Source organism: Acyrthosiphon pisum, chromosome A3 (assembly GCF_005508785.2).
Source record: "Acyrthosiphon pisum isolate AL4f chromosome A3, pea_aphid_22Mar2018_4r6ur, whole genome shotgun sequence".
In the NCBI taxonomy this organism is placed as follows: Eukaryota; Metazoa; Arthropoda; class Insecta; order Hemiptera; family Aphididae; genus Acyrthosiphon; species Acyrthosiphon pisum.
In genome coordinates, this window is record NC_042496.1 from 2,668,202 (window position 1) to 2,684,504 (window position 16,303).

At 29.4% G+C, this 16,303-nt stretch overlaps 1 protein-coding gene across 2 annotated transcripts; it reads right to left on the reverse strand.

The window, feature by feature from the left end:
* Positions 1–1,588: 1,588 nt before the first annotated feature.
* Positions 1,589–15,284, reverse strand: LOC100165546 (sister chromatid cohesion protein PDS5 homolog B-B). 2 transcript variants are annotated; one of them, XM_001942821.3, is made up of 21 exons: positions 14,797–15,284; positions 14,204–14,312; positions 13,945–14,145; positions 13,700–13,884; positions 13,429–13,636; positions 12,854–13,360; positions 12,492–12,790; positions 12,243–12,424; positions 12,005–12,174; positions 10,085–10,189; positions 9,879–10,020; positions 9,642–9,793; positions 9,452–9,577; positions 8,166–8,270; positions 7,846–8,103; positions 7,559–7,781; positions 7,219–7,487; positions 5,668–5,838; positions 5,499–5,609; positions 2,390–2,434; positions 1,589–2,331 (listed from the first exon to the last, which is right to left on the reverse strand). In XM_001942821.3, the coding sequence occupies exons 2-21, from the start codon at positions 14,285–14,287 to the stop codon at positions 2,263–2,265; spliced, it is 3,612 nt and encodes a 1,203-aa protein (XP_001942856.1). In that variant the 5' UTR covers positions 14,288–14,312; positions 14,797–15,284; the 3' UTR covers positions 1,589–2,262. The 2 variants fall into 2 exon arrangements, with proteins under 2 accessions (XP_001942856.1, XP_008179964.1); XM_008181742.3 differs by having other exon boundaries at positions 2,037–2,331; positions 14,801–15,263.
* Between the last annotated feature and the right edge of the window lie 1,019 nt (positions 15,285–16,303).

A 16,303-nucleotide genomic window follows, 5' to 3' on the forward strand; every position in this document is an offset into this window, starting at 1 on the left:
TTTATGTTTGAACATTGGCCTTTTTTTTAAGATATTTAAGTTTCTATAGAAAATACAAACCAACTTAGTTTATAGGTCTCTAATACTAAAGATAATACAACGTAGGTTCCGCTCTCAACACAAATTCACTGTTGGGCGTGAATCAGAGAGAGAAAACAAATTATGCTGGGACATTGTACCCGAAAGTGTTGTTTTCGTCTTACCAATGCATAACACTCCAAAATGTATGTCCAGTAGTTCAAATTTTGTGCAATTACTAGTTAGCTTTGGTAATACAGTGAATTGACCTATTATCAAACTTAGGGTTTAAATATTATATGTGTTCTCTTGTTGGATTTTTACGATGTTTTAATATTTTAATTTAATCCAGAAAAGTTAAATAATATAATATTAGAGAGAATGAAAGAGAACTGCAGGATGTCCACGTTATTCTTATATAGGACAAATTAAATGTGATGCTAGAGTCAAAACCTTTAAGGAACTTGAAGAAAAAGCTAACGATCGGTCCGAATGGAGAATTTGAGTTGTAAACCAACCTACAGATGGAAAAAAAAAAATTTTAATCATGATAAAAGAGTATGTTTATGAAATTATATATTTGACCTACGGAACATAATATTATGATAATAGTTTTGATGATTAAATTTTTTAAAAATGTATTTTGTAACTAGCTGGTCCCGTGCACTTTGTTTCCCGGCAACCAATAATTATTATTATAATAGCTTCAAAACCCATGACAACCATTCAAAAACAAAAATTTCCAACAGAAATCTCAAAATTCCTGTTTGAGCATCTCCCGGGGTTGGTTCTCTCCCTTTTTAAATTAACCTATCTTCTGCTCAGAGGTATAATCTATCTATATATATGATCCCGTTCACTTTGTTGCCCATTAAAATTGCCAACTCTATACGAATAATAATTCTACATATCAACCATTTATATACAAAACATTTTATCGGAAATTTCAAAATAATATATAATTGGTTGCCATGGTAATACGGAGACACACACGGACGAAAATCTCAAAATAATATATAAATGGTTGCCATGGTAACATGGATACACACACTGACACACAAACATTCATTTTTATATATATAGATGGGACTATTGAGCCCGCTAAAATAGCATTTCGGATTCAGACCACTGTATTTCAGAGATAACAAACATGCGTGGCGGAGTTAAAAGTTTTCACTCATCCGGACGGTGCTATAACAAACCAATACCTTATATTTTATTCACACTGACATTTTAAAACCCAATATTTTCATAAAAATTAATTCTTCTTACTGTATAGTGTATATTATAATATAGTAATTGAAATTACTAAAATTAAATATTAAATAAATTGTTTCGATAGCAATAATAATATAAAATATACTTAGTAATAAAGGTTGATAGACCTGCCTTTGCTCAGAATTGTTAATCGTACACTGTGATTGAATTCTAATTTAACCCATCCATTACAGTGAACCATTAAAACCTAATATACAGCAGAGCAGTGCCCACTTTCCCACATTTTTTTCAATTGATTATACAATATAATATTTGAATTTTGTGATAAAAATAATAAAATTCTAATCAAAAATTCAATAAAAAATACTTTTTATTTTAAGAAAATAATTTATTTTAAACATAAGTTTACTTATAGCTTATTCAGTATTAAACTCTTAAACTAAACTAATTATAAATGTAATAATTAAAAAATAAAAAGGTATTTTTACTAACATTTTAACTTAAAACTTTTACAAAAATATGATTAGAATCAATTTAATTATTAATGAACAGTGCTCTAAATTCCTTATTTTACATTTCAGTAAGCAAGACAAATTTTTATAAATGTAATATTTTGTAACATCACAACATCATATCAATTTTAGGTATTATTTTTTTATACCTATTCACATTTTTTATTTCAAATACTACTATTTAAGTATCCCTTTCTGTTTTTATTTAAAAAATTGGTTTGTATTTGAACAAGCAGAGGAATACAGATCAGAATATAAGATATATTTCAAGATGAAAAAAATTATATATATATATAAACCATGTAATATTTTTGTTTTGCATACAAGACTGATACCAAAATGTCACTTAATAATAAATTACTTACATAGTAATTGATGTTGAGATTTTAAATTTAAAAAAATATAATCGAAAATATTAACAAAATAAATAAGTATTAACAGTTTTTAGTAGGTATATAACAATTAAAATATACAGTTTAGCTTGAACACTAACTTAGTCCACACACCAAGTTCTTCAACTAAAATTATTGTTACGAGTTGTTCTCCTGCGTTTAGGTTCAATCACATCCTCATCTTCTTCTCTCTGTAAAAACATCAAAATTGTCAAAATAATAAATGTACAGCTCATTAATTAAACTTACTTCAACAGACATGTCTAACATAGTAGAATCTTGAGCATCATTATTCTGTAGAGAACACAAAAAGGTACAGTAATTAAAAATCAATCATTAAAAGTTTATTGAAGAAACCTAACATAATAAAACATTCATCATTATAGTTATGTCACAAACCTAAAAAAATTTAGCAAATAACAAAATTTGATAAATTAGCTTATTGTTCTTGAATTGATATACAAATTTGTTTACTTAAGTTTGGTCTATTACTGCATAGAAAAGAACTCAGCCTGATCTAAAAATATTAAGGTGAATAAACCATAGATATTATACTACTAGACTGCACATCCAGACGATTTATGTAGTCTCTATAACTATACTCTATTCAACATAGGAGTACAACGGATAGTTCATATGCAACTGATTGCTGTAAGTTACCGGACCTCTTGGTGGTGGCAGCAGTACTGATAGCTCTACATGCAGTGGGGAAGTCATGCGCAGACATGATACGTTAAATACGCAGCCAGGTGTACTCTGAAGTTGAATAGAATATAAACATCTAGTGAACTAGATGGGAAAGGTATGCAACAGTCTTTGAAGTCTGAATGCACTTACCCTACTCAATTACACTAATAACTAAAACTTTCAATTTTAAAGCGGTTGACTCGATTAGGTATTACTAATTAAGGTTAGGTACTATTTTGGAATTAATTACAGAAATATTATTGTAATCATATTAAGTTATAGAATAATGACTTATGAACAGTAAAATCATTCTGATTTTAAGTGAAATATTAAACTTTATCTTGATTTTCTTTATATAAGTAGAAGAATTTATTTAACATTTGAAAGTTGATATTCTTAAGGGGATTCGATTCCGTGACTTTCTGTTTTTGTCTTACACACACACGACTAAGCGATGAGAATTCTAAAAACAGATTTGAATTTGTCATCAAGTCTACTTGATATCGACCTTCATACATTTGTAATTTTTTAAAATTTTAACTTCTCCTAACATTAAAATAAAATTTTTTAATATGACATTCTTAGGAATTTAAGGGGGGGGGGGGGATAATCAAAGATGTGGGAAAGTCGATTACAAGTAGACTTGATGACAAATTCAAATCTGTTTTCAGAACTCTTATCGCTTCAATAGATCAATTGGAATGTTTGGGAAAAACACATCTAAAATACTATGGCGCGCATGTGTTAGACAAAAACAGAAAATCATTGTGTCGAATCCCCTTAAGGAAAGGCGAAATAGAGACTGGCTTATACACACCCTTGAGAATATATTTAATTTGAAATTAAATGTACAAACACAATTATTTTTAACTAAATATGCTCTGAGGAGAGTTACTTGATCATCATCCCCCTAATTTACTTCAACTGGCTTTGAATAAAATTCTAATTTGTCTAAAGTATATTCTTTGGAAATACAAAGATAAAATATAAAGAAAATAATAAGGCCTCAGAGGAAAATTAAGACCAAGGCCTGAAACTTTATTATAAATCTTAAAATGTGTTTAAGTGGAGTTGTGGTGGGAGGAGAATTATAATGTAATAAATTCCTCGCTGATGCTGTTAACACTTTATTACTAACAGAACCATATATCTTAAAATATGTTTTTAATATTGACTTCAGACCTCCTAAGAAACAACAGTTCTTAAGAGGTCCCAAATTTTAAGTCATTTTTCTTACAAGGTAAGAAATAAGCTCGCAAGGATGGTTTTGTCATCATTAGTCAGTTTTATACAAAATTATTTAGTATTCTAGTTACAATTATCTTCTAATTTCTAATATATCTTTTTGCAGGATCCACATTGGCATGGTAGTGGTATTGAGGAGGGAGGAGGATCATAATGTAATAAATTCCTGGCTGATACTGTTAACGCTTTATTACTAACAGAACCATATATCTTAAAATACGTTTTTAATATTGACTTCAGACCTCCTAAGAAACAACAGCTCTTAAGAGGTCCCAAATTTTAAGTCATTTTTCTTACAAGGTAAGAAATAAGCTCGCAAGGATGGTTTTGTCATCATTAGTCAGTTTTATACAAAATTATTTAGTATTCTAGTTACAATTATCTTCTAATTTCTAATATATCTTTTTGCAGGATCCACATTGGCATGGTAGTGGTATTGAGGAGGGAGGAGGATCATAATGTAATAAATTCCTGGCTGATACTGTTAACGCTTTATTACTAACAGAACCATATATCTTAAAATACGTTTTTAATATTGACTTCAGACCTCCTAAGAAACAACAGCTCTTAAGAGGTCCCAAATTTTAAGTCATTTTTCTTACAAGGTAAGAAATAAGCTCGCAAGGATGGTTTTGTCATCATTAGTCAGTTTTATACAAAATTATTTAGTATTCTAGTTACAATTATCTTCTAATTTCTAATATATTTTTTTGCAGGATCAACATCGGCATGGTAGAGGTGTTGAGGAGGGAGGAGGATCATGATGTAATAAATTCCTGGCTGATACTGTTAACGCTTTATTACTAACAGAACCATATATCTTAAAATACGTTTTTAATATTGACTTCAGACCTCCTAAGAAACAACAGTTCTTAAGAGGTCCCAAATTTCAAGTCATTTTTCTTACAAGGTAAGAAATAAGCTCGCAAGGATGGTTTTGTCATCATTAGTCAATTAAATATAAAATTATTTAGTATTCTAGCTACAATAATTTTCTTATCTGTAATATTTCTTTTTTGCATGGTGGTGGTGCCGAAGTTCTTGACAGTGAGCGTTAAATGGAACTTTATGTTTCGGCGAGTTTTTTTTGATAGTTTTATATGTCACGGTACAGGAGAACAGATATTACTATGGGTATGCTTCTATTTAACACTAAATTTTTATGAACACGAGTTATATCGGTCGTAAATGCCCTATGTAACCTTCTCCACGAGATGTTTTAAATAATGGTGAAAATAATATTTGAAATTTAAGTTTTAGAGTTTATCAAAGATTAACATAAAAAATACTGTCTCCTTATATATTAGTATAGATAAAGTATTATTGGTTGGAAACGGGCCAAGTCCAAATCTTTATTTATAATCATTAATCTTCACTTAGAATTAAAATAAACATGATTAAGTAAATTAAGACTAAAAATACTCACTACTTTAGATTCATTAGCTCGACTGGTTTGAATGTTATGTTTCTGAGTTCGGATCTTAGTGGATTTTAAGGCAGCTGAAAGTCCAGTTTTTTTCCCATTATTGTTCACTTGCTAAAATTGAAAAAAAAATTGTAATTATCAAATTCATCTTTTAATTACATTAACTTACTTTGATTTGGAATTTTTCTGGCAAATAAACTTTTACGTTCACAAACATGGAATCATCGTGCCTCTTGAAAAACATTGCAGAAATTCTAATTTCAGAAAAAGGAGATGTTTCAAATGTACTAGTATGAACTACTAATACGCTCATTGCCAAATCACAAAGAGCCCACATTTTCTAAAACAAGTTTAATAAACATTTTAAAGGTTAAAATTACTTTTCTGTAACAAGATATTACTAAAAATAATTGAATAAAAATATCTATTAAATTCCAAGGGGAGTAAAAAATTTATGTATATATATGAATGATTTAGTTTTTGAGTAATAAATGTATTTTATACCACGACTACACACTTATTTACACAGATGCATCTAAAAGTAAAAATGGAACAGGTTTCGCAATAGTAGACGGCCTACAAGTTAGAACTTTTCAACTTCCGTCATTCTCCAGCATTTTCACGGCGGAAGCCTATACGTTATATATGGCAGTCCAATCCACCGTCCAATCAGACTATAAGTATACTCTTATAATAAGTGACTCTCTCGGTGCCCTGGTGCCCTGGTCTCACTACAAGATCATCACCCCCAAAATAAAGTAATCCAACTTACAAGACTTTATTTCCTCATCGAAAAACAAAATTAAGTTTATGTGGGTCCTATCCCACATAGGTATTCCCGGGAATGAAAAAGCCGATAAAATGGCGAATGAAGCGGTGACATCCACAACCTCTACCATCATAAATAAAATCCCAAATAAAGATCTCACGTATGAAGCCCATAAACGGAGAATTAAAATATGGTAAAATCACTGGGATTCAATACCCGCCAGCAACAAACTCAGAAACATCAAAAAATTGTGTCCAAATGGGCGTATCTAGAGAACGCATCAAGGAGTGAACAAATAATTACAAACAGATCCAGAATGGGCCATTCCCAAATCACTCACTCATACTTGATAACCAAGGGATCCCCCCTCATGTGACACATGTAAAACTACCATCACAATGGCACACATCATTATGGACTGCCCCAAATTCTCAACCGCACGTATTCTTTTCAATAATCCAAGGTCACTCAAAGAAGCCCTCAGTCAACATAACTCCTGCAACATTTTTAAATTTTTCAAAAAAATAGATTTAGATAAAAAACTGTAAATATTATAATGTTCTACATTGTATTCCTATAATAATAAGATAATGTCCACTTTTATATTGTAAAACCTTAACTTTTTGTAATTATAGGCTAATAATCTTTGTAATTGAAGCCTTTATGTTAATAAATAAAAAATGTCAGTTCTTTTTTTATAACCTAAGTGCAATATATTGAGACATTATGATATTTCATAGCTCAAGTTTTCAATATTCATAAGTACATTTAGATTTAGCACAGTCCAGACCAAGAAGAGTATTATGGTTCTGATATTGTCATAGACAAATATTTATGTTACCGATTATGACGGGAAATCAGAGACATTATTAATGACAATGTGATACATGTGTTTCAGACACATTTTTCTCTAAAGTAACAAATAAAATGATAGATAATATCTATACTTACCGCATTGATAGTCTCATTAGTTGGTTCTACAGCGTCAACATAATTTTTTACTCGCTCCAACATCTCTTTGTAAAATCCAAAATTATAAGAATCATTTTTGGTGATTAATGGTTCAAGAATGAACCATAGGCACTGTTGCATTAATGTCAGACTTTCTTCATCTCTATTATCTTTATACACTGGAGAGTGGGTTAAAATTGAAATAGCAAACAGCAACATGTAATCAGGTAAAATATGAGGTAATTGTGCCATTGCTTTTTCAATCGAACCTATAAAAAAATAAAACATTAAATAATAAACTTTGAATGGTATTAAAAACCACAAGAATAAATCAAAATACATGTGGCAGATCCTTGAGTTAAATTTCTGGCATACTCCCGTCTTCTGTTTATATCTTTTAAGACATAGTCATAGATTTTACTCCTCAATCGTTCATCTGCTTCAAGTCCAGCCAAAGCGTACATTCCCATAAAATCTAATGGGAGACATTTGAAGGGTAAACCTCTCCCTAGACCTTTATGGAGTTTCGCAGCAAAAATTTCTCGCACTTCTAAAACTTCATCCTGAAATTCATTAAATTTATTAGATTTTGACATAGAAAACTAAAATGCCAAAATTAAAATATACCATCATAAGTCTTGATAATAAAAAGAACTGTTCAGCTGTATATTGATCTCCTACACCTTTTTGTTCACAAATCTTTAACATAGAACAGCCTGCTTGCAATCGCAACCAAGCTAATTCAGATTTTGATAAGATTCCAGATTGTGTAAGGTCGCCTTTTTGTGACAAAAATGCATTAAACATTCTAAACGTTTTTTGAGCTGATACTTTATCATTCTTTAAGCCAATAAGCCACCTTGCCATAGCCTTCATACCTTCAGCCTTAAAATACAATATAAAATGAGCATACAATTTTTATACTAAAACTTTAAGTTATAGCTTACTCTACACTTTGTGCCTTTAGGTAAAATGTCTTCGGAGCACCAATTAGCATCAGCATTATAAAGTTCACTTTTTACAGACACTTTAACTAATAATTCTTTAACAATCTAAAATAAATAAAACACAAAACATATTTAAAGTTGTTATTCATTATTAACACGTTTACGACTATATATCAAAATAAATAGACACGTGTCTTCAAAAAAAAACTGACGTCGACTTTATTTCACATGAGACCATAAGGTTTCTGATACCTGGTTTTGTCTTGCAATACAAATAACAGAAGATTCTTAATAATATGTCAAACATCTTTTATTTATCCCAAACTATAATAAAATTCCCTTAGTTAGCAAACATTTTTTTTAATAGTGACATTAAAATTTAAACATTTTAATTTTTTTTTAGTTTTTTAAAAAAAAGTACTGAGAATTTTTAATTTTTACCTTCAGTCAACTCATAAGTGCCAACTATACTCTACTTAAAATAAGAACAATAGTTGGCAGCCAATTTGTGCGCAGAGGCATAGCTAGTTCTAAAGCACTGGCCATCTGACAATATTCGCAGATGAAAACTCATCGCCACAGCAGACTACTATTCTTATTTTGAATAAAGTATAAATCTAATTTGCTATCAGTCACCTCTCTCAAAGTTTTACGATCAAAGAATTTTTTTTACTAGAAAAAGACTTCAAACACAAAAATAAATCAATAAATAAACACACTTTGACACATTGTAAAATATGCATTTTATGAACAAAAATATTATAAATTTTACACTGTTACAAAAAGATATAAAATTAACTTAGATTAGACCAAACAACAGGCTTAGAAACATGTTTATAAAATAATTCATGCTAAAATCATACATTTTACACTCCTTGTAGCTACCTTATTATGCTATTCACATAGTTTCAGCATTTTTAAGCTTTAATTTAAAAGAAGTATTTTATTTTTTAAATTGATGTTGACCTCCTAGAAAACAGTAATTCTATTTCAGAGGTTCCAAATTGAAAGTAATTTTCCTTACACAGTAGAAAATAACAAGCTAGCAAGGATGGTTTGTGATCATTAGTCAATATTGTAAGCATTTTATGTTATATTATACACAATAATGCAGATGGATGCTTTATATTTTAAATAATTTAGCAGTACATCTAAAGCCATTTTGCTGCACACAGGTTAAGAACCGCAGTTTTAAATAATAAATATCATCATAAAATAATTATTATTTTTTTCACTATCACAACTTAACTTTATAATTTAAAGAATTTAGTAGTGGTATTGCTTACCTTTCGAGAAATCATATTCTTGAAATGGACATTATATTTTTCAGCCACATTGATAGCTAAATGCCCAAGAGCTACTATTGCTGTTTCATAATGTTTTGAATCTGGTTCTAAATTAATTTTAGTTTTCTACATTTATCAAACAAAAATGGTATTAATTAATTAAACATTAAAATCATAATATTTATGTTACCTCAACAATATCATCAAAAATATCATTTTTAGATTTAAATACATTGACATATAAACAACGTATAGCTCCTTTAGCTTGTTTCGGAGTACCGCTTACTGCCAATTCTTTACATATTGGTATTAACTTTTCTGTGAATTCTGGGTACGAATCACCTGTAATATTTATATTAGTATTATTTTATTTGATAGTTTATATAATATATTATATAACATATTATGTTATAAAAGAAAAATTTACCAAGTGGACTATATTTGCCAATTGTAGTCAACATGGTGAGAACTTGAGGAGCAATGTACTCATCATCATGATGTAATAAATCTAGCAGTTTATCCAGTATGTCTGGATGATAAAAGTGGCAAGCAAATGTATTTGATAATACCTAAAGCCATTAGATAATATAATTATTATAAATAGTATATAGTCGATAAGATAAATAAATTTACATTGAGAAGCTCGAGTCCTCTATAAGCTGCAGTTTCTGGGTGTAAACCAAGTTCTTCTATCATATTTCCACCATTTAAACAATTTTCCACATGATTAAACAATTCCTAATAAACAAAATAATATTAAATTTATTGTACTGGCCATAATTACTTTAATACAACAATTAATAGAAAATAATAACACAATATTTAAAACTTAAATAAGTTTAGTACCTCCATGGTAAATATTAATTTAAAGACTCCAAACATAACATTTGTGTTGTCATTGTCTTACAAATGTTTAGCATGAAAAATTTGTGTTCAGTAGAACCAATTTTGTGAAGTAAGGTTTAGTAATTACTTATTAGTATTAAGAATGAATTGACCTATTATCAACCTTAAGAGAATGCGACACCAGTAATCTGCAATTGTTAACTCTATCTTACAAGTGCGTAACGGTAACATATTTGCAGCTCAGCAGTTCATGATTAGCTTTGGCAATTTAAAAATCAGAGCAAATCAACATATTATGAAAATTAACAGTAAGAACATTAACTGTGTTTTTATGTTGGTTTTATTATGATACATTAGTTTTCAAGCGAGTTAAGAACATTTATATATTGCATTATTGTATACACTCAAAACAAGCTGAAAATTTAATTAGGCAGGTATTGTAAAAAACTGAAATATGAACAGATTCCTACCATTAAGTTTCATAATAGATCGATTCACTTTAATTTTTAAATTATCAAAGCCAACATGAACTATTGATCATAAATTTGTTTTCTTATGTACTTGTAAGATGAAAACAACAATTGCGGCTGTGGTATCCTCATTAAGGTAAGAATATATTATTGAGTTATAATTTTGTAAAACATAAATATTTTAAAATCCTCCTAGCTTACTTTGAAATTGAAATATCAAAAAAAGCAGGTAAGTGGATATCGCTCTGCTGTACAGTAGGTTACAAGTGGGTCATTGTATAATGGGTTTTATTAGAGATGAATTCAATGATAAAATATCATTGTATAAGAAAAACGATTCTGAGAGGAGAAGGTTTGTCAGCCTGAATATTTTATATTGTTATTATTTATTTTATCATGTAAGTTGAATTAATATTATAATATTATAATTTTTTATTCGTTTCTATGGTGATAAACTAAGCGTTAGAAATTAAAATCCCATTTTTAGCGTTTTTTCGTAATTTTTCGGTGGTTTTTCCCGTGGCATTAAATAACTATTGAGAAAATCGGAAAATGACCTCTGTAAAGTACTACCTTGATCCAATTTGCTAAAATATAAGGCACTATATGTTGAAATCGAAGTACTCCTTCTGGTAGAAATTTTGAGTACAGGATAAAAAAAAATAAACACCATTGTAAAAACAATAGCTTCCTCGCTCCTCTCAGAATCTAAAAGGTGCATTACAAAATATTCTTACCTTAAAGACAGTTTTGGTGTCCTCTTAATACATAACATTCTTGTCAAATAAGTAAAATTATTTTAAGTACTGTGATTACATGTGTTTAACAATTATATATTAAGAAAATGTCAGCACCCTATTTATTATCTCTTTTATCCACACTGCAGCATATTTATTTTATAATAATCAAACTTAAACTTAAGAATATGTATTTATATGTTGGCCATTTTTTTTTTTTTTTATAATATTTAAATTTTACTGTATTTATGAACATTTTTAAATTTTAATACTCAAACATACCTAAATAAAAATTAAAAAATCGTAAAAAGGCTAATGTACAGACATAAGTAATGTTCTTAACATGATAGTTTGAAAGATGATCAATTTACTCGAATATAAAAGCTAACACAAGATTAGTTTTATAGAAGGAGCGTTTTTAAGTAATGCGTAGGTGACAGACTAAACAAATAGTGCGAAAATATTGATAACTATAAATTCATATTTTATTTTACTCTAACCTTTAACGCTTGGGAGTCTATCATCACCGATGATGCTCTTTCCAAAAGTGCTTTTACAGTGTTGTAATATAGATTTGTCATTACTGGTTGACCAAGCTTTCGTAAAACTAAATTAGTAGCTTCGGATATTTCGGCAGTACTAGAATTTTGTTTGGCAATTGTATCCATACCTTTAAAAAGTATATCATATTATTTTAATTTATTACTAAATGCAATAATTTAATAAAAATCAACTTACAACTTAATAGAGTAGAATCTTTAATTAGGTGTTGTGAAAATTTTCCAATAAACTCAGCTGCTTTAACTGATTCAGGTAAATACCGAGTTAATAATTTTATACTTGCCTGAATTTCTTTATCTTTTTGAGGACTGTCTTCTTTCTTGTGATTATCAAGAAATTCTTTTAAATGTGAACGAATTCTACATATTTTTTTAATAAACAAATAAATTACATGTTTTACAAACAAATATAATTATAGTCACTTACAAAAGTTGAGTTTTTTGAATCTCCATAAAAGCTTTTTTAGCATAATCATCAATTGTACCATACAAATGATAAAGTCTCTTCATTCTCTCTTCAGGTGGTAGTTGATATGGTACTAAAGATGTATTCACTAGTCGTTCAACCAATGATTTATCTTCAACACAAGCTCTATAATACCCATGTAAAATTTTATCTTTGATCCAAGTGAATGCTTTTTTAGTGCCTTGAGGAATGTCTGGATCATTTAAATATGTTTTGTATATAAATGCTAGCCCAGATGTAGCTTCTTTTCTTATTTTAAACTAAAACACATACATAATAGTTTATAACTAAATAATTGTTTTTAATTAAATGTAAATAAATACCTTTTTATCACACATTCTTTGCTTAACAACTAAAAGTAATTCTTCATTATCTGCAATTGGTTCAAAGTCATGTTTAGCTGTTGATACAATAGCCATAACTGTTTCATGACGTACATTCATGTCACTATCAGAACTTCTTAAACGTAATGCTTCTGTCAGATCTTGGCGAAGTTCAGGTTGATTTAAAAGTAAATGCATAGCATACTGAACACACTTAATGCGGATGCTAACAGATATATCATTAAATCGGCTAAGAAATGCTTGCCATAAAATATTATGATGGCTAGCAAGATTTGAATCTCTTTCTGAAAACATGCGAGCTAAAAGGGACACAGTACCATGACGTTCTTGTTCAACAGTTGACTTCAGTTTGCATTCAAGTTGTGGAAGCACAGCCAACAATACAGATGGACTGATTCTGTTCAATTCATAAATGAGATCATAAGTTTTAGTACTTATAGCTAGATTTTTTTCATTCTTTCCCAATATTAAAACATGATTAAAAAACTAAAATAAAAAGTAAATAATTAAAATATAAATCATAATATTTAATATAATTTTATTTATGTACATACCGATTGGATATAAGGCTCTAAAGTGTTTGAGCATTTAACAATAAGTTCTTTAGCCAATGAATATGCATTTTTTCTTTGTGATTTATTAGGTTCAACAATATTTATTAAAATAATATCAAGAAGTTCACTGGCTACCATATCAGATTCACATATTAATGGACATAAAATGTCAAGCATAAAAGATTTTACTTTAGTTGAATGTTCATCACTAGTAAATAAAATAATAATATGAAGTAAAATATTAAAAAAATAAATGTGAATTTGTGCTTACTTGACAATTTTAAACATGAGTGAAAATAATTTGCAAAATATTTCTTGACAATCTTCAAGCTCAAAACACATATTAAAAGACTTAACATAAGCAAGATTTTCCAAAAGATAAAAATAACGTTTAAAAGCTGGATCCTTTGGATCTTTTAGACCGGCAAGTTGCTTAATTAGGAACATAAATATGCCCTATGGAAAAAATATATAATTTAAAAAATTAAACCTTAGTTTAAACCAATTATTTCATACTTTGACTTGCTCTGGATCTTTGTATGGAGCTTCAGGAGCATAAACTCTGAGTACATCAGCGATGCAACATGCTATTAAAAGCTGAACATCTTTACTAGCATGTTTTAAAAAATAATCTTCAGCCAAATGTAAAGTCAACGGTATATATTGTTGATACATCCCTTCATCTTGACCCATTGCTTGAAGAGTATGAGCTAAAGTCTAAAATATTTCACAAATTTTAATAAAATTTATGTATTCTAATTATTAATTACCATACTTTTAATCGGCGAATAAGTTCATCTGGACCCAGATCATCTGTAACTGGACGGCATCCAGCCGGATACGTCATATCCTCCTGCATATTTGTGATAGTTGATTACTTTTTTCTGAAAAACAAAAACAAATTGTAATTGAGTTAATTCATTTCAATGATAAATTCAAGTTCCTAGGTACCCGTGGGAAAATATCAGTGAGATGCCCTTCCTTCCTTTATCTCCTATAAACTTCCAATTTACAGTCAAAACAATCACAATCAAACATTAAAAAAAAAGCTTCAAGAATCTTTGGAATAAAAAAAAAAAAACAAATTACTGCATCAACAGAAGATTTTAACTTAGTACCTATATATTTTCATTCAACGCAAATTTGTGTAGACCGAAGCTAGTGACAAACAATAATGATCATTTTTTGACCATGTCGAGTAAAATAAATTTCAAAATATTCTTACGATTACCGACACAAAATGTCGTATGACAACGTTCAAGGTAAGGACTGACGAGTCGTCGCATATAAGTGTGAATTAAGGAGCTAATGGAACGTGATCGAAGCATGTTTAATCTATGGTTCGACTGACTATCCATGTTTACTTACTTACAGAATGTGACCGGTCCCGCGCAAACAGCAGTATTGCATTGCCGAGTTTACGCTCGTCTTGTTGTCTGTGAGCGTCGGATGAGGTGATGCGGGTAAACACGGATCAGCGAAAACGACGGGTTATCACATTGGTCACATCGTTGCACTGGTCATCGCCAAAATCGAGAGGACGGCTAAAAAAACGTTCGAAACCGTCGTACAGCGACGACGACGACGACTTGTGTAACGTGTTGGTGTGTTACAACAATAATATTCGATCTGGTGCTCAGTACGCGCACCGATCGAGTGAAAAACAGTGAATGGCAATCACTAATGGCGGAAAATTTACCGTTAGGACTCTGGAGGGTTTGAAGGGACGGCGAAGAGGCGAGTGAAATATGAAAAAAAAATATATATTATATTAAAAGTAAAAGCCGCTAAGGGATGCGATACAATAATAATAATAATATTGTAAATAGAACACGAACGAAAAAGAAAACACACAACATACGTAATAAACGGACTCCAAACTCCAAAGACGCTAGTAAAGTATGCTGGTTCTGCAGTGTGACCGCGTTAAACGATGACAATTTACCCGCTAAAAAGTTTTATTTTTCTTAAATTATTTTGTTAACAGAACTATAAAAATAGCAATAAAGAACAATCAAAACCTACATAATATTATGTCATAATGTGATAATATTATATTATGCAATAAATAATAATGCAATGTGCATAATGCAAATTATTTGTTTTTATAAATTACTTATGAATAATGACGTTGGGAAACAATTTAGAAATTGACAACCGTTACTCTCTTATATAGAGGAGACCACCGAGAAACTATAAATTGTTAGATTATACGAACATTCGATATTTCGATTTATTAGCAACATCAATGTGATTTATTAATGATCTGTGGTTGTAAATTGTAATAAATTTGGCAGCGTCATTTCAGGTTTTTTTCTGGTCTGCGAGGTTTCAAGCATGAACTAAGAAGAAATATATCTTCTTAGTTCGTGGTATCAAGCAGGCCATATAAAAATAGATAATATATAATACATTTATGTCAGGAACTGGTACCGTACCGAAATTGACCGGTTTTGGACCGAAACCCTTAAATACATTTTTTTAGGAAACGAAACCGAAACCTATATTTTGATGTAGAAGTTATTTTGGTTTTTTTCAGTTCCAAAATCCAATAGATATTTTATCTATTTTAGTAATAACTAATAAGTAATAACATTTAATTATATAATTATAGATCTATAAAAGTTTATCCGTACTAAGAAATAAGAATATTATTGTGTGTACAACAGAATTGTCATACAACAAATTCCAAAAATTAAAAATGTAATTTCCGTGTACCTAATCTAAAACAAGCCGGATACCTACCCGCGTTCAATTATTATTGAATCGCAAATCGCAATTCCCAATAACTAATGTAAAATTTCTAAAAATACTAATAATAATTGTACGTTTATAAGTGTTTCAGAGTAAGTAGTCTTATAATATTGTTCCCTAA